Source organism: Centruroides vittatus, unplaced genomic scaffold (assembly GCF_030686945.1).
Source record: "Centruroides vittatus isolate TY-2023 unplaced genomic scaffold, ASM3068694v2 contig_1427, whole genome shotgun sequence".
NCBI classification, from domain to species: domain Eukaryota; kingdom Metazoa; phylum Arthropoda; class Arachnida; order Scorpiones; family Buthidae; genus Centruroides; species Centruroides vittatus.
The window spans coordinates 1,409,011-1,435,525 of record NW_027120893.1 but is presented as its reverse complement, the minus strand read 5'-3'; the positions used below and the strand labels follow the sequence as shown (position 1 = coordinate 1,435,525).

Below are 26,515 nucleotides of genomic sequence, written 5' to 3'. Positions count from 1 at the left end.
CTTTATGGCGAGTCGATGAGAGTATATATACTTCATAACCACGAGTTTATAGACACATCGACCCTATAATCTCATAATAATGCGTGGGGATAAAACGAGTCTTCTCGGCTGACTATGAATCACATAGAGTCCTGTTTGGAGACGTTCGAATTTATTATATATATAAAAAAAAGTAATGCTTAAAAATACAATTATTGCTTTATACACATAATTACAATGAAAATAATACAATAAGTTGACTGACCCCTCCGTATAAGGAGCCTCTCGAAATTATTTTACCCTGTAATTTTCTGGATGTTTTTTTTTCTTCTTCTTCTTCGGCATCTCCGAAAAGATAATTTCATTTAAAATAATTTCTTTCATATGAGCATTGTGTTAAAAATAAATAACCACGCGAAAAATACAAAGAATTAAACACGATATAAAATAATTAATGCCTACTTGTTTGAATGGGGGATTCTGAAGTGCAGTATGTTATTTTAAATTTTAAAAAGTAAAACACTCAATTTCTAGACGGGATTTTAAACTGGTTTCTACCGGAGATTAAAAATTGCACACTATTAGATCATCGGATGTGGCACTCGGAGTCATCGGGAGTTATTAGGCAATGCAAAATTCGGGTGCTTTTCACAAAACAAACTTTCTCCTATTCCTATGGTGTGGTTGACCTTTAAAGCTTACCACACCTTCTGTCACGTGATGATACCGCTTACTCTCGCTCCCTCGAAGTTCAGGGTTAAGCGGTGCATGAAGTGGGACAGAGAGTAGAAGAGATAACTCGTCTGACGACTGCGAGTAAAAGCGTTCAGGGGATTGAAATCAGTAGACATGTGTTCAACACATACTTAGGAGGCTCTTTTCCGGCTACATTTCATTCTATTGTACATATATATTAAGGTAGAGATGGATGAGGTCCTAGTGAGGATCGCAATCATTTTATCCTTATTCTTATCGGGAATTAATTGTCAAGGTAGGTACATTTTGAATAAAAAAAAATGTTATATTACGGTAACTTTAGGCATGATTAACTGTCCAAAACACAAATTCAAAGCTTAGATCAAAATATGTCTGATTTCTTTATTATATTTTACTTTTATATACAAAAAATATTGAATATCTACGGAACTTTCTATAGTTTAATATTTGTACGCATTCTTTTCCAATTTATTGCAATAACTTATTACAAATTTATACATACAATTAAATATTCTAATCCAAAAAAAATAATATACATATTATTATTATTATTATTATATACAATAGAATTATATATAAAATTAAAATAGAGTTATATCTTATAAACTTGTATATTTATATTTTTAAGTATTTCAAATATAAATAAACAATACAAATTGTTTCTAATAATTAATGTAGGTTATCTTAATCCTTAACAAATAATTATTTTATGTATTACTGCATCTTCTATAATATTCTTTTATTATTTTAATATTCAAATCAGGTCGACTAATTTGTTTTTTCTTCTATGATTCGATTAATTACACGAAATTAATTAGGCATGATAGCTTCTAACAACCGTGATATTTAAGCTGCGATGGCTATTAATTATTTTCGCCAATGCACATTTTAGGTTGTTGTACCGATCGATTCTTGTTATTTATCATTGTAAAAAAACGTATAATTAATTTTATATTTTATCGTGCATACAAATTACATATTAAGAATCGGAATCAATTTCATCTTAACACATTAATTCTCTAACAATTTAATTGTTCTTACGCACCAATCTGCCTATTATCTGAATACTAATGACAGATAGAACACGTGAAGAATCATTGATACCGTGTATTAATGATCGAATTGATCAATCATCGATCGTTATTGATTAATTACAATATTTGATTTAGATAAGTTTCTCGTTTTTTATTTCAATGTCGAGTGAAGTGGGTTGCGAACCACTGCACTAGATTAACAATTTAAATTATTAAGAGTAAAAAAAAGGGGGGAAATGGGAATTTATTTATTTTTTTATGACGTCGAAGATATCTTATAGCGTTATATAACGATTATTTTTAGCATCTAATGTTATAAGTCATGCGAGTTTTTATATCAGTGAAGCAGAAAAGCAAACTTCATTCATCTGTGGATAAGTAACGGCTCGTTTTAAGTCTATAAATTAATTAAATTATCTTTTTTTTAAAAAAATTATTGTATTGTATAAAGTTAATAAGAAGAAGTATTTTTTTGCAATTTATATCCTTAATAAGCAAACAAACAGAAAAAGCAGTCACGCTTATAGGCGCAAATGGCGACGTAAGTATCTGTACCAGTAGTGAAAACTGAAGAATGCATTATTCTTCGTAATTCATACTTATTAAAAGGCAGTTCGTCATCACCTAAGTATTTCGCCCACCCATACGTTCGTATTGCCTTTAGGTTATGGTGGGTGTCACGTGGTTGCGGGGTCAGTGCACCATTTAACACTCCACCCCGAGGTTGTCGTAGGACTGTGAACCGAAAAAGAAAAAATTATATCAAGGTTATATAGTATGATAGGAAAGATACTTTCGGAATGTTTACATAATTAAACCGGAAGATAATCGATTTTAGGAAGTGTTACTTGGAAAAAGAATGATCTGTTTTTCTGTATCTTTGTGTCACTATTGTTAGGTAAGGAATCGATACTTTCTCTACAGGTCAGTCGGTGGCTAAGACTTCATCGAAGCATAACGATTCGTGTCTTAACAATGGGAGAAGTTCAATGTTCTACAATTACGGGTTGAATGATATAGCGAAATTATTTTATAACAATACGCACAGATCCTCTGTGAAATCAAAATCATGTGGAAAGTTGAGGTCACACACACACACTTTCTATCGGTAACGAGCTTGTATCAACCAGTTTCTTCTTCGAATAAATGAAGTTTTCTATCTCTCGATAACGAAGAGATATCTGGAATGAAAGAATTCACTAGCATTTGTAGAGCATATATACAAAGTAAATGGAATTTATATTATTTCATTTGCGAGATAATCCGATCGTATTGAACCCGAGTCCAAATTTAAGTCGGAATATTAAATATACAAACTTGAATTCTAAGTTACAATTAAGAAGGATTCAATTTGCTGGACTTTATCTACATATTTTCACTTTAATTTCTCATTGTAAAAGAAGAAATATGAAGAGAAAAGAGTATTTGCAATCAATCTGGCTACGACTCGACAAGTTTAACGAACTTTTGGCAATCGTTGGTGCATTCACCACTTCCGCACCCAGCTGCCACTCATGAAGAAAAAAAAAAACAAGGTGGATCAACACATATTTCTGTTAGACCCATTATGGTGATGTTTTTGGAAATACCAAGCAATATTTTCTGTTATTTCTCTGACGTGATTGAGATTCGCTTGGTTAGTCAACTTCCTTAACTAAAAGATAGATTTAATTGAGCTCGGAGAAAGTTATGGCTCAGATAATTCGAATTTCACAAATAATAGTATTTTCGTCTCTTCCTGTCTAGCAACTTTCAAAAATTTCCAGTTATCATTTCATAACTTCAGTTTTATCCTCGTTGCACCCAACGGTTTGGCAACGAAGAGAGGAAATTTAGGTTGAAGCTTCCTTTCTGATATTACTTCCGAATGCTGTTATTTTCAATACCTCCCACCCTTCGTGAAAAAAATTTGCTAGAAATACATACGAATGCATTTCCTATGGATCTATGTCCTCTCTGTAATTTCCTATGACACGTTCTTGTTTTGGTTGAAAGGTCTTTTTCTGTAATCTCCAGACATGTTTAGGTAAGCACTCAATATCGTCATTCTGTCAATATAATTATTGTTATTTATTGTATACGAGTTTTTCTTATATTTTTTCCACGCTTGCGAAGGAAATTGTTACAGGATGTAGTTGGCAAGTCGAATGATTTCGTATCCGGTATTTTCTTTTTCGAATGAAAAACAATCAAATATACTTTTCTTACTGGCTCCGCACAGTATTGAATGCGATGTATAAAATAGACTGTTTTTATGCAAGATTGCTCCACAGAACCATATTTAGATGCCGTTTCAACATCGACTCAACAGGAGTCTATGTATATATAGCTCAGTCGGGACATGGAATGATTCAAACAGGTTCTAAAACACTCCCATATGGGGAAGTGGAAGCATCAAACAATATTACCGGCGGGCGATACAACGAACCCTCGGATGGCGCCAATAGAAAAAGAAAAACCGGGTTTCTTCCATGTCAAAATATTTATAACACTCGCATTCGCATTTTGTTTTAAGACAAGGTCGCATGTTGGCCTTTACGTCTTCTTAAAACTTGTTCGGCACTGTAAAAAGAAAGAAAATATAATCAACATGGTGGTTAATAAATAGTCGAGCCATTAGTAAATAACCAAAGAAAAATCAGATTTTATATCGATAAGGAAGTATCAAACTGTAGATTTGACTGTATTCTACGCCTCGTTAGCAATTTCTATCCATTACCACTCCCTTTTATCTCAATAAAGATACATTCTGTACTCTAACGCCCTTTCAATGATATAGGAATTTTAGGAGAGTCTCGCTCGTTGAGGAAACCAACTTATGTCATTTAATGGTGCTTGTTGAAACTCCTCACGTTATTATAATTTCAATTTACGTAGATTTACCTTACAAATGATTTAATGCTACTTTAATTCTTACAAGGATTTATTTCTGTCTTAAACTAAATATGGGTATACAGAGAAAGAGAAGACTGCATTTTAATATAAACATAATTGTATATCTTTACTAAATATTTGTAATGAAAAAAAAATCCCTTTACGACAAGACCATCTGTTGGAGTACAATAACCCTTAAGTGAGGTAAAATGTTTTATTAATGTAATTTCTTCGTGACAGATTCTCCAATTATTTATTAGCATAAAGATAAAATTATGTTCGCTTCTTTACACAATTAATAAGAGACTAAAGATAGTTTTTAAAGAAAATGACCAAAAACAAGCTTTGCTTTGCATTTAAATAGAGGAAAAGGTTCCCAATCTACAACAATCCAGTACTGTTTTAAGTTTCCATTATGGCATTAAATATGCATGCATTAGAATAAATTTTTATTATTAATAAACGAGTCTTTATATGCAAATTATAAATATATATATTTTTTTAAAGTCTTCATTTTTTTTTTCTTCCAGCTTGCAGCAAGGGATACATAACGTTCGAACTAATTACAGGTTACGTATATACGGCACCGTCTGACACTCTTGAATTATTACCAGGAACTCTTCAGTTAACCGAATGTTTAAGTCAATGCCGAAAAAATGCCAGTTGTCAATCAGTGAATTTCGAAACTGGTCTTTGCGTATTGTTCAGTTCGAGTGCCGTGCAACACCCATCCGCTCTCACCGCTTCTCAGTTTCCAGTTTTTACCGTTTATGCACACAAAATTTGTTTGTTCGGTAAGTTATTATTATATTCCGTAATCCGTTATTAATAAATATTACAAGAATACTTTATATACACGGGTCTATATTCGAAACTTCTTCGGGCGACGGACATTTTTTCGGGAACGTTTCTTTTCGAAATTTTTAATACAGGAATTTAATTTTAAAAAATTTAAATGTTTTAAATTACTTTAAAACACATCTTACGTTATATTTTCGACAATATTTAAAATAATATTAATCCTTTTTTTCATTTTATCGTGCTGCCATCTGTCGTTAGATTAATAAACTTAGAATGGATTCAGATATTTTACCAAAAATCAGAATTAAAAATAACATTTATTCTATAATATTATGATTAATACAGATTTAGCGAAATTACCAAGTAAATAAAATGAATTAAGAACTTTTATCGTTGATTAATTAAAATTTTATATAAAGCAACGACGAATTTATGTTTTTCTGATTGGGCTTCTGTTACGTAGGATTTAATTGTTAAGGATTCGGTTTAACGAGCATCTTCCGTTGATCCGAGTTAGCTAACCTCCTCCTACGATATATCATCCTGTTTTCAAAGACAAACCTGTTCTGGTTAAACCGGAGAAAATCCAGATTTAATGCGTGTTTCGGTGTTAACTACTAAGTCCTAAAACTCGGTTCGACCACACACACACGCTCTTCAAATCAAATTAATAAGATCGAAACGTAAAAAATGGAGTTCTTATCTTGAGAACGGAGCTCGATTTTTATCTCAAAGTATTCCCAAAGTCAGTAAATTAATCTCGTCATTCGTTATCGATGAAGTCTTCAACTACAAGATCTTCATTGTTAATATCTTTCTCACGATCTTTTACGAAGATTTTCTCACGTAAATTTACTTCTATCAGATGGAAGTTTTCATTTTTCACGTCTATCCCGATATTCGTACGGATAATCCAAAGTTAGATCGAAAGTATAAGTAATTACTCGCCGGAGTTTTGAAAATTCCCGACACACGAGAATTGCTGGAAGGTAGAACGAACAGTTTGTGAAGTCGAAATGATCAAAAAAGGTTATTCATACGCTGCCCTTGGCCTTCCTAACCCAGTCCAACTAAAGACTATCAAACCAGTCATCTCAATTTTCTCTCGTTAGACATCACGTTGTGTGATGGAACATCTAGGTCATTGTAAATTGTACCTGTCACGTACAAATGCTACGGGAGATATTTTGAATCTCTTGTAATTCACAGTGCAACTCTTTAGTTCGGTGCTATGGCCTGGAGCACATATGTCTAATCATCATCTTTGTCATTGTTTCGTGGATTCTTCTTTGTTCTTTCACCTTTTTTTTAATTGCGTGTTTTCTAAGAAACTATTTACCATCCTCAAACATTTATTTTTACGTAAACGATTATCAAATATGAACAATTTTACTATCTGTGTTTGATAATCACGTATGTATAATAATTATTTTACACTTTTTTTCGAAAGAAATCATAAATTTATCTCATTGGCACGCCTTTTTTTTTATTTAATACAGGCCTATATACATAGTTATTATCTATATACTATATATATTAATTGAAAGAGGGTCCGACTTAGAGTAAACGACTGGGGCTAAAAATACGGTTCCGATATCAAATTAAAGCCCTTAACCTCTAAATGATGCCGCCGAAGATAGATTTGAGAAAGTTTTAATGGTTCGGGCGTGACGAAGTGGAAAAGGTACAATGTTAAGTCTATGGGACAAATGTGTCCGGGTCCATCCCCCTGTTAACTTTAACCCGAACAATATTTTTTTTATGTTTTGCAGTTTCATTATTGTAAATACTGAGGCGAATAAATGTACAGTACATCTTAGTTACTAAGACTATTGTTTTTATTAAGTCAACTTCACCAATCCCCCATCACCTCGAAAAGCCTAGCAACACCGGGCACACGCCGCTAGTAATTATTAATTTTAATAAATTATTTCTCATTGGTTGATCGTTTGAGATTACATTGGCACAATCATGAAAATACTGAAATATATACAAAAAAACTCCATTAAAATAATGCTTCGTACGTGTTTAATCAAAAACGAATTTTTACTGAAGAATATATAATCCATCTCTGATAAAAATCTACGGTGCATACAATGAATCGTCCTAGAATACATTTTTATTTACATATAATCTATCTAGTAAATGTACAGATTATGGTAATATTTCGATAAGAGTATCTAAGGGGAAAGGCCGAGAAGTGAAAATTACATAGTAGATAATGAAAGAGATATCGGCACACCGAGCGAATAAAAAAGAAACACACAATATCCTTGTAAAATCTCTCATTTTATTGTTTTAAAAAGAGGAAATGCGTTTTAAAATTGAACAAAACATTCTCACGTAATTCACCGTGTCTTTATTCAAGAAATAAATAAAAGGACACTTTGCAGTGGCGTAGGTAGGGGGTGCGGTAGGTGCGGTCCGCACCGGGCCCCCAGAAAGCGATAGGCCCATGGGGCCCCAAAATCACAAGAAAAAAGACTCAAAAAATTTTTCGGGGGCCCACAAATCAGGTTCCGCACCGGGCTCGGAGAACCGTAGCTACGCCACTGACACTTTGCTTAAGCGTTGAAAGGCAATCAAATTCCAACGTTTGTGTTTGAACGATTTAAATTGTTTTGCGTATACTGTATCTGTTTTAGCTGATAATAACTGTTTTTGAACGGATTAATACTGTATGCTTTCATACCCGTAGATAATATATACGTCGCGTGTTACGTGGGCGCAGCCATCTTTAATCAGTTATAACTACCGGAAGGTAGCGTAAATGAAATCCTATCGAATGTGAAAACATCAGACACGTAAAGTGAGAGTAAAATTTGAGTTCTGTGGTTTTAAAATTCCCATATTTTATTGCTTCGGGTCTTAGCAAAAACCCGAAATTCCATGCATGGCTGTGGTAAACGAGTAAACACCATCCGCGGAAGGTAAGTTCTCCACGTCTCTGGTCGTGATATTTATATGTTATAAATACAATAATTTAAATAATTTGAATGCAAACGTATTATAAATAAAAATATAATACCAATCATTTTTTTTTTTTTGATAATTTTCTTCCTTTCAGGGTCCTCTCGGTCGTGGAGTGCCCGTGCGCTCGTTGCACCTGCCTAGTTTCGATAGTATATAAGCGAAAGTACTTTTATGTCTCGAATAAAAGTATTTAGTAACGTGGATTATGTGAAAGTATTCTTCCTTTCTTTTGTTTAAACTTCTAGATAAAAAAGGCACATGCATTTTATAATTTAATTTATTCCAGGATGATAAAAGAATGTAAATAGTTGAGCTACAGCGAAACATTCGATACACGCTAAAGAAGTAGATTTTAATCTTTACTCGTAATCTGTGGAATGAAGCAGGTGTTTTTCTTTTTTATAAGGTTACTTTGATATACAATAAATATTTTTAGACAAGGTGTTAATATAATTTTTTATGTTAGAAGTTCAAGAAACCAATAAACTCTCGTAGTTAAATACAGAAAAAAAATATTGTTAATGAATTAGATATTTGGTTCAAAAAGTTCTACTAGTCTACATATCTGTAAATTGTATTGGACACACCTTTCCATTGTTCGCAAACTACCTAGCTTTTCTACTCTTTTTTTAGTCAGGAAACCCACTTAATTGGTACCTTTTTTTTCGTTTTTTTTAAAACCAAGCAACTAAAACAGCTGTAAAAATAATTACACCTTGCAAAACGTTGCTTATTTTGTCTTTATCGCAGAAGCTACACTATTTTCAAAATTAAGAACATTTATTATTATTATTTTATTCAACGAGCCGCAGCATTTCGAGTTAAGGCTGGTTTCCGACCCCTGTTCTAATTGAATGATTTTTTTCGATATATAATAGTTCTGAATATAGAAAATTTTCTTTAAAATAACGATAAAAATATAATATTAAATTACATAAATACAAAAACAAAACTTAATGCATATAATACATTCCCGTAGGTAATTTTCCATTAAGAAGTAACCAGAAGCAGGATTTCCTGGATTAAATACGACGTAATAATAGCTTGTATTATTTACTAGTGTATTTAAAACTGTGTTTTGTTTTGTTAGATTTTTGACTTAACTACGAGCGGTCGCGTATACAATATAACTGTAATTATTCCGATTCCGATCACAAATTACTTTTCTTATAATAGTTGCGGATTGTTTTTTTCATTATAAATTCTTCACAATAGCCATTTAGTTAATGATCCGAGCCGTTAAGCTAACAGATATAATGATACTGTACTTGCAAATTATATTTTTACTATATTCTTTATTGAGATGACCGAGTTTGCCATTAATAAATAATTTTATAGAAATATTTCTGCAGAAAATTCATGATAATCTGCTTAAATGCGCGACTATTCATCCCTTAATATTGTAATAAGATAACAAATTATTCAATTATCTTTCCAAGTGTTTCTCAATCTTTTCTATATATGTAAATATGTTTTCTTTTACGTTCCGGACCTAGTTATGTATTTTAAAACTCATTATTAATCTCGCTGGCCGTAGATATTAACATCATTTGTGTTAGAACCGGATCTAAAGAGAAAGGGAGGGGGGAAAATGTAGAAGATAAATGAAAACAGAAAAAACTCTTGATGATAAAATTATTGTTATTTCTATGATAATATTATCAATTACTAAACGAACATTATGTTATTAACACGGGGGCACTAATTATTTTTGAAAATTTTTGATACTGGAGGTTTGACTTCTTGTCTTTCGCATCCGGTCGAATTTGATAACCGTGATTATTACGCCATTCTTATTATTATTGACTGTGGTGTTTTTGTTGTAAAACGTGGACACGGTCACATTTAACATTAGATCAAACGTAATTGATATTAAGGGGAAAAGTTACCGTAGGATGACAGCCAGAACAATAATAGTTTTTTTTCTTTTTTCTCGTGGATCAAATTCGGAAACATGCTATCCAAATTACAATCCTCAAAATGACATGCGAAAGGATACAAAAGAAAAGAAGAAAAGAAATCTATCAAATAGAAAATTGATTAAAATCTTCCAAATCTTTACGGATTTTTCATTAATTACGAGCCTATAAGATTGGAAATACAAAAGCGTTTCTTAGGTGTTTCGACATTAAATAATTCGTTTCGTTAACGTGTGATATTTTGTATTTAATGTGTATTTTCCGTGCAACGAAACACGATTTTTCTAAATTTTAGATACCATAAATGGAAAATTCGGTATTAATGAGTTGTCGGATAACGTTTTTTTTTTTCCTTCGGCCGTTCCTGTTTATCGGTGCCAGTGAACTTTTCCTTCGATCAGATATGTATCTATTAAGTTCTTATCGAGATGAAGATTATTTGGTATTCTACGCCAGCCACAAGTTAGATAAGCGATTTGTTTTTATACCGAGCGGCTTGTGAACCATCTGTCGTGTAATAACCATTCAAATTATCTACATTCTATTCGTAATATATGTAAAAGAATTAATTATTTATCAAATATGCTTCCTTAAAAGTGAGAAAAAAATCCTTTTTAGGAGTGTGATATAGATTTTACCCTCGATATAGTAATTAAATGATAATTTTCGTGGAAAATGTGTTTTATTTTCGATTAAACACGGTTCCGTGAGAATTACGTGGGCTTAATTGACGTATCTGGAAAATAATCCTTTTTTTTAACACTTTAAGAATTAGGTTTAATAAATAATTAAATTAAGCTTGTTAGGAACGAGAAAAAAATTTTACCAACATCAATTTTTTAATTAATTACGACCGCATCTGGTGTCAGGGGTGGGGTTCATGGGAGTATAAATGTTGCCAGTTTTTCTTTTGTTCTAGTTAGTATTGTGGGGGGGGGCGTGTCACTGACCCGGTGCTGGACATCACGCGATGTCACGTTATAAAAGCATCACTCTGGTGTGCGAACTCTAGGAATTTCGAAACCATTATCTCGGATAGTTACTTGCGATTCCGTCTCGATTGCCACAATCTCGTACGTATTAACGAAAAAGGATATACGTACGGTAAATAATCGGCCGCGATAATCACGGTCCACCATTTTTAGCAAAAATGGCCGCTTATTTGCGGGAGACGTTCCGGCTTAAATTACCGACGGTGCATAGTTAACAGGATTTTTACTACCGAGAGCAGTAACTCCGATTATCTACACGCTATTGCCGAGTGGCCGGCTACACGTAGCAGGTTCCCTCCCAGAAATATCATTATATTGGTCACCCTATATTTACGCCAGAGAGGGCAATGCTGTAATTTTCCGGCACGTAACGTATATTTTTGTAGAACCGAACGAAACGACTATTTCAAAAATATCTAGGAACGATAGTTTTTTATTTTCCAATTTTTAGCCCAACTAATCTTTTTTTAATGTATTTTTTTCAGGTACCCAAACTTGTAAGAGGGACTGGATGTTTGAGCGCGTAACCGGCTATCGACTTATTGAAAAACCTCGGAAAAAAGTTCGCCTGGGTTCCTTAGAAGCTTGCATGGAAGTCTGTTTGGCCGAAAGAGAATTTTTATGCAGATCCGCAAATTACGATACTCTAACGGGCGACTGTTATACCAGCGACGTCGATCGCCACACGGTAACCGGACCGGGTCATTTTGCCGCTACCGTTCCCAGTATGGAATATATCGAAAGTAATTGTGTCGACGGTAAATATATATTTTATTAATAAAAAACTAATACCGTTTACTAATCAAAAACACAAATCGGTTGTACGGATTTCCACGTCAAACCGTCCTAGACGGTGCACGAATTTTTAAAGACGAAGAAAGAAAAAAATAATAATAATTCTGTATTGAATACATCGGTTGGCTAGTTCCTAGGCATTTTTCTATTCATCGTTACATTCTTATTATATCTTTCGCTACACCTTACTGAAAATTAATTTAAATTTTTAAACGAAATGCCGACTTTGTAAAGAAAGTACCAATTGAAATGGATTCGTCTTGTTCTGGTAGATTCTTCGGAGAGAATTTTGATGAGGTCATCACGTTGTTTTGTACGACAGTAACCTCTATTTTATGAAAATTGCATACAGACCTAACTTTTTTTTTAAAAGACAGTAATTTATTTGATAGACGTACGGGATTAATAATTACTCGTGAATTATAACCACCCATGCAGCTTCCAATTTCATTACTTCTGTAACCAGTCTATTCTCCGAACTTTACCTAGCTTATACGTGTATATATAATTAGAGAAATTCGTAATTTAATCAAAACCCATTTCTATTAATATTTTATTTTGTAATAAATTTATTATTTGCTATTACCAATATGTAGTAATTCCAGACGAAATTTAAACCAACCGACCGTAAATGCAACACCGGAAAGTAAAGATTTGACAATTGTCTGAATCGGTTTTTTAAGTCGTAAAGAGAACGAAAATAAGGGTCATTGGGGACTTTTCGTTCTCAATGACCTTGACCCCGCGACCGTGACCGGATCATTCTTCTTCGAACAATACGTGAACGTAACGAATCGATCTTTCGTGTGGTTTCTTTGTTTTTCTTATTTAAAAGCATTTCGTGACGTTTTTTTTTCTTCCCGCGATCGTCTCTGCCAGGTTAAAAGTTGCGAAATTTGTGGACAATTTTCTAAACTTATTCGAATGCCAATAAAATAATATAAATAAGGATTTAAAAATGAAATATATCTCAATCGAGAACGAAGTATTAAATCCGTAGGTAATGTCGATTGTAGAGATAACGTCACGAATTCCGTCACGTTACGTCAAGTCAAAGTTCTGGATGAATTCTGAAGGATAACGAAACCCAGAATTATAATGGGATTATTATGCGTTATTACTCGATAATCTCGTTTGAGCAATTCGTTGCAGTTACGTGCCAAGCTAATAGGATCTTCTTACCATCATTTAATGTGTCTTATCCTTCATCTCACTCACCTCTAACACTTCGTTATCTATCCGAAGTCTCCAGGGAAAATATTTCTGTAAAGTTTTCCCTTCAGTACTTTCGGTTGCCGAATGGAAATTTTTATAGTTTTTAACTAGTTCGACCCGTCGCCGGTTTAGTTGGTTTTTAGCCATTCGAAGTAGGCAGATAACTGATGTTTTTGATAAAAATTATTTACACAACTAAAGATATTCTTTAAGAATATTATAGCCGTAATTATTTCTTCCCCCCTTTTTTATGGTAGATCCTATCAGACTGTGCGAGTTTCGTAAAATCCCTGGTAAAATACTGAAAACCGTGGATGCCGTCTATCAAGATGTCAAGACTTTAGAGGAATGCAGACGAAGGTGCTTGACTGTCAATCATCGCTGTCACTCGTTTGATTTCGGCGATCCTGCCAACAGTGTCTGTCGCATCAGTCATCACGCATCGGCCACTCTTTCTCACATACACGACCCTTATCTGGAAATTCCCGGAGCTTCTACGTTTGAACTGACCTCTTGTTTACAACGGTGAGGATTGTCGGCGTGCATAATACTTAATTAGATATAAATACCGTCGAAAAATTCGACTGCAGACTTACAAAAATAAAAGTTAATTTAAGCAAATATTTTTCTTCGGTACTGACGTTAATAGAAATTGAAGAATAAAAATAATAATAATAAAAAGTTATTCTACGAATTTTAACCGAAAAAAACTAATAGTAAAAAAGATTTCCGTTTTGATTATCCACTACTGGATGGAAGCCAGCGAGAAAACAAAGAGCCCCATTCCCACCCTTTAATTAAGGCCAATTTTGCGCCAACTTCAAAGAGTGGCCAAGTATCGTGTCACTCCACTCATTCACACTTTCTCTCGTTGATCTTGTTATGTCTCGTTTCAGTGACCATCCACTGTAAAGCTAAAGAAATGGTGGCCACGGTCCAGACTAGCAAACTATTCAATGGAAAGGTTTACGTAAAAAGTCGACCGAATTCTTGCGTTACGGACGTCATTAACAGTTTGAATTTCGAAATTAAAATGTCTTATCACGATCTAAATTGCGATGTTAAGCAGAAGGTAATTATTCTAGGATTTTCTAATAATTGTAAGTGTTTATAGAGTCAATAGAATTATGTATTAAAAGATATGAATAATTCTTCTATAACGTAATTTACATAGGCAGAAAACTTGCAATTGTAATAAATTAGCTTATTGTACTTATAAGTATATTGTAAATGTAAGTTTTATGACTATATTTATGTGGGAAAATATATATATATATATATATATATATATATATATATATTATAATATTGTGTGACGTTTTGACAATTTTTCAAAACCAAATGCAAATTCATATGCATTTGGACGTGTCGACTTTCTTTTGTTAGAAGTTCGCAAGAAAAACTGTAATTAGCTTAACTAATATAAATTATTTGTAATATTTCTCGCTCGAGTCATTTAATTCTTTATAATTACAATGTCAATTATTATTATACGCTTTATATAATTTAAAATTTTCTTTATTTCTCGCAGGCTAGAGGACAATTTAGCAACGACATTGTTATCCAACATCACGATATGATTGTCACTAATCAAGATTTGGGATTATCTGTTCACTGTCAATACGATCTAACTAATAAATCTGTCTCTCACGGTGTACAATTAGAAGTAAATGGGTAAGTAGTAGTAGTTATAATGCAAACCGGGATGGATTTTATCTGTTTTTTTTTGCTCCCGTTTTATTTATTTATTTAACACTGTTAATTGTAAGTTAACTACCGATAGAAAACTGCGGATCGTTGAGTATAATGCTTACGTAAAATTTAATTATTCTAAAATTTTAGCACCGAAGTATTATAAAAAGTATAAATCATTCGTTAATGATAAGAGAAAACTTCATTTGTCAAAATAGATTCTTATGCAGATGAGAATTCAATAAGATGCAATCCATCTCTCGTCCTTTATAGGAATGTATGAAGATTTTAAATAACAAATTAAGTAAAAAATAGATTTATCCTTGATCCTTTCTATGCCTAATTACTTCTAGTGTCCAGGGTCACACCTTGACCCTAAACAGTCCACCAAATACCGGACGAATGGGGGTGGAATTTGACAGGTGTAATTATTCCGCTCTTATGTCAAGGATACAAAAGAGGGCATCCTTTAAGTGAACAATAAGAAGAAACGGCATGAAAATGTTCTTCAATCATTTGTTACGCTATTGGAATAGCGGTACAAAATACCGACAGTCGTAATAAGGAAACTTTGTGTCAGACGTTCGTAGTGAATTAAAACTCGTTTAAAAAATTCATTTAAGTTATAATATAATGAAGAAATTTAGATTAATGTAGAAAATGAAAACATTTTTACGAATAATGGAAATATATCTCACTCTTAAGAGCTTTTATAGTTTAAAAAGGGATTTATATACGTGTTCTGTAAGTCTTTTTACATTTAGGACGATAATTGCGGCCGTTCATCGACGATTTAACTTCTAGAATTGCTAATAAGTTGAAGAGATTGAAGTTGTTATATTTAATTCGTACGCTATTAATAATCGTGTTTACTCTTTATTCAGAGAGGTGGAAGCAACGGGCACGCACTCGGCGACAGTTAATTCTCCGAATGTTACGATGAAGATTACGGATCGTTTAGGAAAGGACATTTATACGGCTCAAGTGGGAGATCAACTCGCACTGAGATTCGAAGTATCTACAAAAAACAGTTGAGTTCATTTACTCTTCTTCCCAAATTACTAACGCAACAAACTACTTTTTTGACAAGTTTCAGTTGTTATAATATCTGGAAAAAATTCGTCATTTTTAATTATCAATTTAATTATAATTTCGTGATGATACAATAATAAAAACAGAGAATTAGCTACTGTAAGAGTTCTTTAAACGGTCGTATCTATCTAATTAATCTGCTTTCAGTTTTTTAATTCCGAAAAGTAAGTTTAAATGGGCTAATTAAGTGGATATAAGTTAATATATATAAAGTAAACCAGATATATTTTCCAGCATTTGTGTGTAGCGTGCGATTAATCGAGCGAGTTAAAAATGCAGATTTATAAAATTAAATTGATTTTTAATTGTTTTCTATTTCAGAAAAATTCTTTTCGTCTTTGAATATTGAGATTTTTGCATTGTAAATTTGTAATGTTCGTCCGTGTTCATTAAAAAAGAGACAACGTGCATTATATATAGGCTTATTAGAAGAAAAATAGAGCGTTAACAAAATATTCTTTGATGTCCTTTATGGACACTAATCTATTTTTTCGAACATTGGAGATGAAAAATTTAAAATACTTTTTAAAAATTGCCCTCCCAGAAATACGGTTCGGCCAAAAGAGGGAATGAATTGTATTTTTATCTTTTATATATGATGTAGTATGAATATAGTATAAAAAAAAAGGAGCGAATCATCCGTCTTATCCACACGCTTGCGGCAAAGCGGAACACATTCATCATTCTTACGTACAAAAGAATTCAAGTAATGCAATTTTCTTCTTAATTTGCGCAGGAAACGTGTGTCGATTTTCCAAAAACTCTACAAACTGCGTATCTCTTTTTGAGTCGTACTGTACAAGCGGTCGTCTAAAGTAATACAATAGAAGCACAAAACATTCAAATAAATGAGAGAAAACAAGTAAACCTTCTAAATAAACCCTCTTAAGTTTATCCGGTTTTGGATGGTGGGGTGGAGCAAACCTCTAAAACATCATTAAAATGCATTGTCGTTGGACTTAGGTATACGTCCTCAAAGTTTCAGCCTTCTATCTTAATTAGAAGTGGACGAGTTTCAAGATTTGAGGACAAAATACAAAGAAACTTAAATAAAACCTTTTAAAATATTTGAAATGTTATATTTTTTACGAATAAATAAAGATTTCTGTAGACATTCTGCATTACATATTGCCTAAATTTTAAATAAAATGGACCGGGAGGTCTCTTAATTTTTTTTTTTGAGCAGCAGCACCACGCGAACTGTAAAAGCCAAGTCTGGAGCAGCTACAGTACAGTGAGGATCAAGGATTAATTTTTTATCTGAATAACAATGGACATAAATCAATGCGAAATTTCCAAATGCTTTTTTTAAATGCCATCAAAATTTGGGATTAATTTTGTGGTACCCAATATTAAAATCTCCTTTATTATACTGTATATGTATATATTACGTATTAAGATCTTTTTTGTTTATAGCTTACAAATGTTTTTATAAATGCATATTTATAGAGGTGTGTTGTCTATAGAGGCACTATATATATACAAGAAATTCAACGGAGGTGACATCTGGTGATAAAAATCCGAAATAGCGAGAACTGCCGTATTATATTTTTAGATGTCTTCGTTAATTAATGAATTATTTCAATGTCAGTTTAAAAATTTTATATTTAAATGTTCAGTTTATCAGTTAATAATGTATACATTTCAGGTCCTTACGAGATATTTGTCAGAGAATTAATAGCAATGGATGGAATCGATAACAGTGAAATTCTTTTAATAGACAGTTTGGGGTGAGTATATTAATAATATTTTTGCATTGAAGTAAATTAACTTGGTGTGGACATTCAAATATTACGTAAGAATAATCTCCTGTTACTTTTTGCCGCTTTCGAATTATCCTGTAGTAAAAGTGTCAGCTAATGGCTGTAAGGGACCCGGGTTTGATTGCAGGTCGGACCGTTAACATTTTTATGGGCAGTTTGGCCGGAATACGTGGGTCTCCCTTCCTTTGTGGTCGGAGTTTCGCTATGATGGACATAAAGAAAGACCCAGGTATTGCTCCGGGTGGAGTCAAAAATAATTCCTCAAACTGTTTTCTGTGTTTATTTATGGCAATAAGGAAATGAAATAGATGGGTTACGACAGATTTTATATTAACTTTGTAAACTGAAAATTATTATTATACTATTTTTATATTAATATTAACGAGCACATGCTGGTGTCTTGATCACTTTTGGACAACTACAGAGGCTGCCATACAGGCCTCATCCTCCTCCTCCACGTTTTACTGTTGGCACAAATTGGCTTCCTCCGCACCGTGGTTCAACCATCGGAGTTAAAGATGTTAAGGTCGTTATAACTGCTATAACCGTTACAGACTACCATAGTATTATGGGTAAATCTCCATAAAAATCGCAAAATTATGATATTTTTAAGCTGTCCGGTTAATTTTGTGATCTCGATACTATAGGATGCCAATTACTTTATTGACGATATAATAGGAAAATTGACACAAATGTAGTAGTATATAGTTAATTTAATTACAACAGAGGAAATAACAAGAAAGTTTTGTTTAATATTACTCCACAGATTTCTTTCAAATGATCAGAAAAGTTTATTTAGCGAAAGAATCTGCGACTACCTACGGACCAATCCGCCACTTTATTTTTACGTTCTGTTATTTCCAATTTGAAAATACTAAATTAGTAAAACAGTTTTTAACTAATAAGAGTACAATGACCTAAATAACAATGTGCGGTACATCTGTCTAGAAACTAGTTAAGCGGTGTTGTTACCATTTAATCGGTGTCCGGTAATTTACTTTATAGCTTTACGCATCATTTGATTTTACTTCGGAATATTTTGAAAGTAAAAAAAAATTATTATTTCCCATCTCCTTTCGATGTTTCTTTAAAATGTATTATTATATTTCAACTCTCTTTTCGCCGACTATTTTCCTACAGATTTGACACGCTCCTCTACTGTCGTGTTCACTCTTCTCTATTCTCTTCCTCCCTTTCACTGACAAATCGTGATTTTATTCCGGAGGGAGTTGATGTAATAAAATACAAGCTTGATTAGTTATTTTTAGTCCTCCTCCTCTCTTGTCTTATGCGAATTATGTGATATGGATAAAGGAACAACTGTCACTTAACTAGTGTTAAGTGATAGTTGTTCCCTTATCCATATCACACTAGTTGAAAAGGGGGAAACGACGATCATCCCTCGTCTTTTCCTCCGAATGTTGTGAGATTAACAATTAATTGATAACTTTTTAATTCTAATTTGTCTCTCTTAATTATTTTTAATCGGTATTGCCTTCCTGTAAGCCTAGAAGTTTGACAATGGCGTTTGGAACGTCAGTGGAATCGTGCTGGACGTTCCAAACGCCATTGTCAAACTTCTAGGCTTATGGGAAGGCGGCGCTGAACGTCCGACGTACGCGTTTTCGCATTGAAAACGTCAGCCGCAACCTCTCTAATATAAACAATCCCGGAGTCGCATTCACACGTCTACGAAGTGTGGTGCAAAGGGTGTCTCGTCCGATAGCTAACGATTGTTTGATGAACAACAAAAGTATAGGCCTATTGAAAGTACAAATATAGTTTAAAATCCTACGAGTTAAATTATTATTTTCCAAATTTTAAAACGGGAATCCTTCAAGTATCTTATCAAATTACATTCAGTATTACTCAATACGTTTAAAAAGTAAATAAAGCTTATTTTTTCTATACTTAATTCTAACTATAAATATGTAGTAGTCTACTAATTAAACACAACAAAAAAGTAATAAAAAAGTGCATTGCAAGCACTAGTGATCTTTGTTTTCATTACGAAAACTTTATCAAGCGTAAACGTCGTAAAAAGTATTTTCGTTGTACACTGTATGTACTGTACATAGTTACTGTAATGAAAACTAAAGTATCTGTGTTTTATAATAAGGGTAATATAAGTTACCTTTATTATTTCTTTGTAATACGAACATTCTTTTGTGTTGTTGACTTTATAGTCATTTACAGTCTACATTTTAAATATTATAACAATACGTACAAAATTAACTTAGAGATGAATATCAGAAATGATTATTGAAATTTATAAATGAATATTCTTTGTAGTTGTCCAACAGATGCTGCTATAATGGGAGCTCTTATCAAAGTAAAAAACGACGGGCAAGTTTTACAAGCGCCCTTTGATGCCTTTAAATTTCCCACTTCAGAAATAGTTCAATTTAAAGCACTGGTAACTCCTTGTCTTCCCAACTGTCAGCCCGTACGTATGTTTGTTCGAATATGCATCATTGTAGGTATAATTTATAAATATACAAGTTTCGTTTAGGCTATGTGCAACGTGGCCAACTTCGAAGGAATTAATCACCGCGAGCAGTCGTACGGCAAGAGAAGAAGAAAACGAAAAGCGGAAGAATCCGAAGATTTAGTTGTTGTACAGACGGTCAGAATAGTTGACAAATTTGGTTTTGAACGAAATGAAAAAAGATTCGATGAGGCGGATGAGTCCAATACGGGAAATCAAGGTAAAATAGTTTCCTGATTACATTTTAAAATAGAAAAATCCGATAGGCCTAATTTTACAAGCTTTTTTGCTAAAATGTTTTTCGTGAAATTCATTTATTATATTCTTTATAGCGCGAAATACAATATAAGCGGTCTTCTTTGTATCTTGCTACAGAGAAACAGTCTTTGCCGTAAGTTTTTTCTTAAATTGCGAGATCCCAACAAGTAATACATTGCACTTTTCGTCATTATTTTCGTAAGATTAATTTTTCGAATTATTAATTCCGCATCATCCATAATTAATAGCCGTAAATAGCAAATGAATAGTTTTCCTACAATATGGATGAAAACTCAAATGGAACAATCACATTTTCTATTGAATTTAATTGAATTTTTGCGCTTTATTTCCTAATATGCTAAACTGGTTTATACTTTTATTAATTATTAGGATAGATATATAATACGTTTTGAAATTATATATTATCTATTTATTTTGAGAGAAATTAAATACATTGTATGTATCTTAATAAAAGCTAAATTTTAATTCATAATTTAAGTGTAATTGCTAATAATAATTGATAAGTACATTTTACTATATAATTTTGTGTGACCAGAGGGTCGGCACCGGACCGGTGATGCCTATGTCAGGACTGACACCACTGTGTCTTTTAAGGCGGACACGGGAACCTTGCGACGACCTTCTTGTCCTCGATTCAATCCTTTTATATCGGGGTCCTCCCCCTTGGGTTTCGATGCCCTCTTTTTAGTCACGTTACTACTATCGACCAAGGAATTCGTAAATAAGACACTATACTGTACTTTATTATTGGGGTATCCAGGATTTTGAGATTATGGGTGCTAGAGGTTTGTCAAACGGGATCCAGGTTGTTTTTTTAACCGGGGAAATCCCGCAAATTTCTTAAATTTTGTGTTCAGGTTGAGGAAATTTTGCTAATAGAAAGTATAATTAACTCATAAACTGTCAGAATACATTTGTATTTATTAATTTTAAACCTACTTATAAGTTCTTTTTTAATTTTTGCTCGTTGTGGCATGTCACAAACGGTCAGTAATCAACACGTAGCTTATTTGTGGCAGGACTCTGAAAATTCTTTCCTTGTCAGAACCTGTAATATCTGGAATAATTGTGCTTACGCTGTCTTAATTTTTAACCGTGCCCAGTAGCTTCAATAACTGCGTAACGCCGGGTTGTGCAAATTGGGTGAGGATACAAAGAGAGTTTTTCTTCATAAACCCGATTATTAAAGACAAACGAACTGCCGAATTATTTGGCTATAAGCTTGATGTTTCTATTAAAGCAGCCGAGGTAAACAAATCAAAAATACTAGAGAGCAAAAGAAGTACTACAATCTCGAAAACGAACCAGAAATCTTCCAGGCTACGGGTGAAAGAACACTTAACATCTGTCTTCTCTTAAATGCATTAAAGACGATTCCACCCACACGAATTGAATCGGAAAGGGCATTCTCCGTAGCGGGAGTTTTCATTAGTTAAATAAGAACCAGATCGAGTGATTGGAGTATTAACTATCTTTACAATAATATTTTGTATTGTTTTATTTAAAAAACGAAAATTGCCTTTTAAGTTGAAAATTTTCCACTGAAACAACTAAAGAAATGTGGAGTTAAAATTTTTATTTTCATTATTTTTGCATACATATACAGCACGGGATAGTTTTGGATCATTGAAGTTCAGATTAGCAGGATTATATATAAAGAAAGGAAGTATTAATGTTAGTCTTGTCTGACTTACTATAAATTAAAGATAAATTAAAATTTTTTACTGCATTTAACATCATAAATGATTCGTAAATCTGAGTTATTTGGGAGGGGTTAAAACATTGAGCCAATTATGCTCAATTTTTCGTTAAGATTAGTAAGAATGCACTATATACAAGGTGTCCAATTACTCTTGAATAGATGTTTAAGCGAGATCTTTCTATAAGGGCATTAGTTAGGTTGGGTTGGGACTGCAGGAGACAAATACACCGACTTTTATAGCAGCGGAATGGGTGCCTATCGTAGCAATATCTGCAATTAGCACAACATGCAGAAGATGCCGCACAGCGAGCTGAATAGCGCAACACGATGTTAAATATATAGCATGACGAACCACAACTATTTCGGCACATTCTATGGACCGACGAAGCACTGTTTTCCCGAAATTAAGTTTAAAAACGTGTCACAATTCACGTGACGTACTGTACCCGACACAAAGCGCGTTTTATCCTAAATATCTGGTATGAGCAGCTTTCCGGTACCGTGCTGATTGACGGCATCCCGAATAGTAATTGATATCAGAACATCTTAAATGCAACAATGGACAAGTGACTCACCATTGGCGCAACTACACCAAGTTTGGTACCAGCACGATGGTGCGCCACCTCGTTCCCATACAGATGTGCGTCAGTGGCTGGCACAGCATTTCGGCAACCACTGGATAGAGCAAGACCCCGTTTCGTGGCCACCAGATTCCCCAGACTTTACCTCGAAAGTCACCTAAAAGCATTGGTTTATGATGCATACCAGGCGAACCGGAGTATGCTCCGTTCCATCCATAACGCAACGCTCGACCGCTAACATCTTTGTATTGCAGCAAAGGTGATATTTTGTTAGGAAACATGATCAAAACGAAAGTTCATCTTTGTATGAACTTCTGCAATGTTGTCTTTATTCTTTACAATCAAAGATTATTTGTATCTTACGATAACCAAATGAAATCAATTTAAGACAATTTATTTTAGCGCTGGAACCAGCATACACTCGTGCAATGCTGGAAAGATCTCTTTTGCACTTGGATAAATCTTTAAGTGTACAGTATGTATTATATGATCAAATACAAGGCTTGTTATTTTAATGATATTTTATTGAATATTTTTTCCAATTATATTATTTTATGATAATTTCTAAAATATAATACTATATAGATTTGACTAAATGATAAAAATAAAATTAAAAATTAATTTTAAACATAATAGAATTTACCTAGCTAATATAGATTAAAAGCAGTAATTAATTTCTTTATTTATTTGTTAAATATAAATTCTTTTACTCCATTTAACATTAAAAACATTTCTAAGTATACACAATAAATATTTAACTATAAAGATGTGACATATAAATTTCTAAGTTCATTGTAGTTGTTAATATAATTTTTTCCTCTGCATTGCAGCTTATGAACAATAGTTGATCTTATAGTTTAAAAAAACACTATAAAGATGAGATTTCAAGTTTTCAAAACAAAACTTTAATGTAATAAACAAAAATCTCAAACTGATTGAAAAATAAGGTTTTTGATGTCTCTACCTGAAATGTTAAAAATTTCTTTTATTGAGTTATATTTTTGATTATACGGTCCTTCCAACAATAATAGAATATACAAGAACATGCCTAGAAACTCTTTATTGTTTCCATGTAACTTTTGATGAAATTTTACAGTATGTTTGATAGCAAAATACCAACAATTATTGCATAAGTTTATTAATCGTGAAAAATAGGACGTCCAACATTAATAGAACATGTAATCATTGTAATTTTAAACAAATTTCAATCAGCAAGTGGAAAGAAAGATTTAGTAAATTGCATAGGATCTAACTGTAGAGGACAATGGTCCCTCTAAGCTGCGTGGCACACACAAGAATTTGTGTGCGGCCACGCAGGCAAGCATGCACACTGATTTGAATTGTTGTTTACTTATTTCTCACTCTGTCTGCAACATGATTATTGCTATGTATATTTCAATTAAATACATTAAATCATTGACAAAAGATAATATTTTGTATGGAAGTATGTTTTAAAATGAAATTTAATCTCTACTTTATAATTAAAGTAATTAATTTTTATAGGAAAAATAAGATTTTATATACGTGCTCAGAAAAATTTTTTGCTCAGAGAAGTACATGTTCCGCTCAGCTACAAAAAAAAATTAGAGGGAACATTGATAGAAGACAAGATCAAAATTGATGTATTTCCATAGGAAGGGAGAAAAGTAACTTCAATTGCTAAAAATTTGAGACTCATTCAACAATCTCAATGAACAGGAAAAATAAAACAGTGGGTGCAAGAGTTCAACAGTACCTAAAGAACGACGTGCAATTGTTCCATGTGCACTGCAAGGAAACACATTCATTCAAAAAATCAAAGTGAATTGAAGCTGAGCTGCAGTAAATCAACAGTACACAATGTTTCTTTCATCAAAATGAAGACAGGCAACCAAGTCAGGGAGAAACACACACAATTTGATTACAGTTTGCCAAAAACAAATTTGAAAGAAGGATGAGAAAAAGTGGAATCTTAATGGACCTAATGGTTTTAAGTTTTATTGAGCAGACAAGAGACAAGATCAAAAGCAGTACTTAGAGTGGCTGGGGATGGTACACTCGTGACTTTGGCAGGGATTGGATGGAATGGAAAAACAGATATAGTATTTATTGAAGGTTGAAACAACTCTCAAATGTATCAGGAGCAAAATCAGCTACTAATTTTAATTTAAAGATATCATAAGTCAAGATGTTCTATTAATATTGGTCATTTGATTTTTGCTAATAGTATCTAGCTCTTTTGTTTATTAATCATTTTTCTCCAAACTTGTGCAATAATTGTTGATATCTTACTATTTAATGAAATTTTCTAGTACATTCAAGTTACATGAAAATAATAGAGTTTCTAGGCAATCACTGTATAGTGATTGCCTAGAAACTCTATTATTTTCATTTATTATTCTATTCTCTGTTCTATTATTGTTGGAAGGACTAGTAAAATCGATATGAAATAATTAATAATAAGGTTTAAATAAAATTTTGAGATAATACTTCAAATGTAATTTTTAAATTAATGATAATTTTTTTTTATTAGGAACGAGAATAATAAATGGATTTAATTCGGATGGCTCGGCTTGTGTGAATGTTGTCAGTCTTGTTGTTGCTTGTATCTTATTTTTAATTGCTCAACTCATATTATTATTAGTTTGGTTCTTTGTCTGTCAAAGACAGAGAACAAAATTTCATGATGATGTGACAAGAGGATTTGATGCTATATATACAACAAACAGAAGTGAGTTTACATCTTAGTTTTTATATAATTGTCATAGTTATAGTTTCAATAAAATTATCTAATATTTAATTTCTTAGGAGAAAATAGTCAAATTGAACAATATGCTTATGATAATCCAACAGAAGCTGGAGAATCAGATGTAAATCTTTCTGCTCCTCAATGAAGAAATTTGCCAGTATGTATAAATATCTATTAATCTTTTATTTATTTATACAGTAATAAATAAAATATTCTGTTTTTTAATTAGTCTTCATTCAAACATGGTGCAATTAATAACTACAACCAGTCAAGAGAATTAACTTATAAACTTGCTACTTGATGCAGTGCAATCTGTTTGGACTGAGTTGTTTTATGGACTTTAAAGAGATTTGACACATTTTCAGAGAGTTTTTATTCTTTGGGTGTGTTTGTGCCAATCTCCCAATTAAGAGGAGCTCACCTCACATATTGAAATCTAAATCAAGAGCCTGCAGGTTAGGCTATACATACATCAATCTTCTTGGACTTTAAACTGATGAACAGTTTATATTATTTTGTTGCAACTATTTTTGATACTTCTTTAATAAATATATATATCAATCAATCAATCCAATTGAACTTAAAACTCATTCTACGACTCAAATGTATACTGTACTTTAATGAACTTAAGAGTCAAATGCCAAGAATGGTTATAAAAATGCTCAAAATTAAAAATTTTCAAATGTCTGTTTTGACCAAAAAACTTTATGCTTCTGAATTTAATTGGTATGACAATTTTTCTGTACAAAAACTGACTTTTGTAAGAATGCTGTCTTGTTATGTTAAACATGTTTTGGTGTGGAATTAACAAGTGTAAATGAAAAAAATAAATATTTATTATAAAAAATGCTGACTTAAATATTAACATTTAAACAATTCACAATAGTTTCT

At 32.6% G+C, this 26,515-nt stretch overlaps 1 protein-coding gene across 1 annotated transcript; it reads left to right on the top strand.

Moving 5' to 3' along the window:
• Positions 1 to 795: 795 nt before the first annotated feature.
• Positions 796 to 26,443, top strand: LOC136968320 (uncharacterized). The gene is made up of 13 exons (XM_067262322.1): positions 796 to 970; positions 5,135 to 5,398; positions 11,775 to 12,047; positions 13,557 to 13,817; positions 14,190 to 14,371; positions 14,831 to 14,973; positions 15,876 to 16,021; positions 17,732 to 17,813; positions 20,139 to 20,292; positions 20,359 to 20,554; positions 25,409 to 25,606; positions 25,684 to 25,781; positions 25,854 to 26,443. The coding sequence occupies exons 1-12, from the start codon at positions 904 to 906 to the stop codon at positions 25,767 to 25,769; spliced, it is 2,052 nt and encodes a 683-aa protein (XP_067118423.1). The 5' UTR covers positions 796 to 903; the 3' UTR covers positions 25,770 to 25,781; positions 25,854 to 26,443.
• Positions 26,444 to 26,515: the final 72 nt, after the last annotated feature.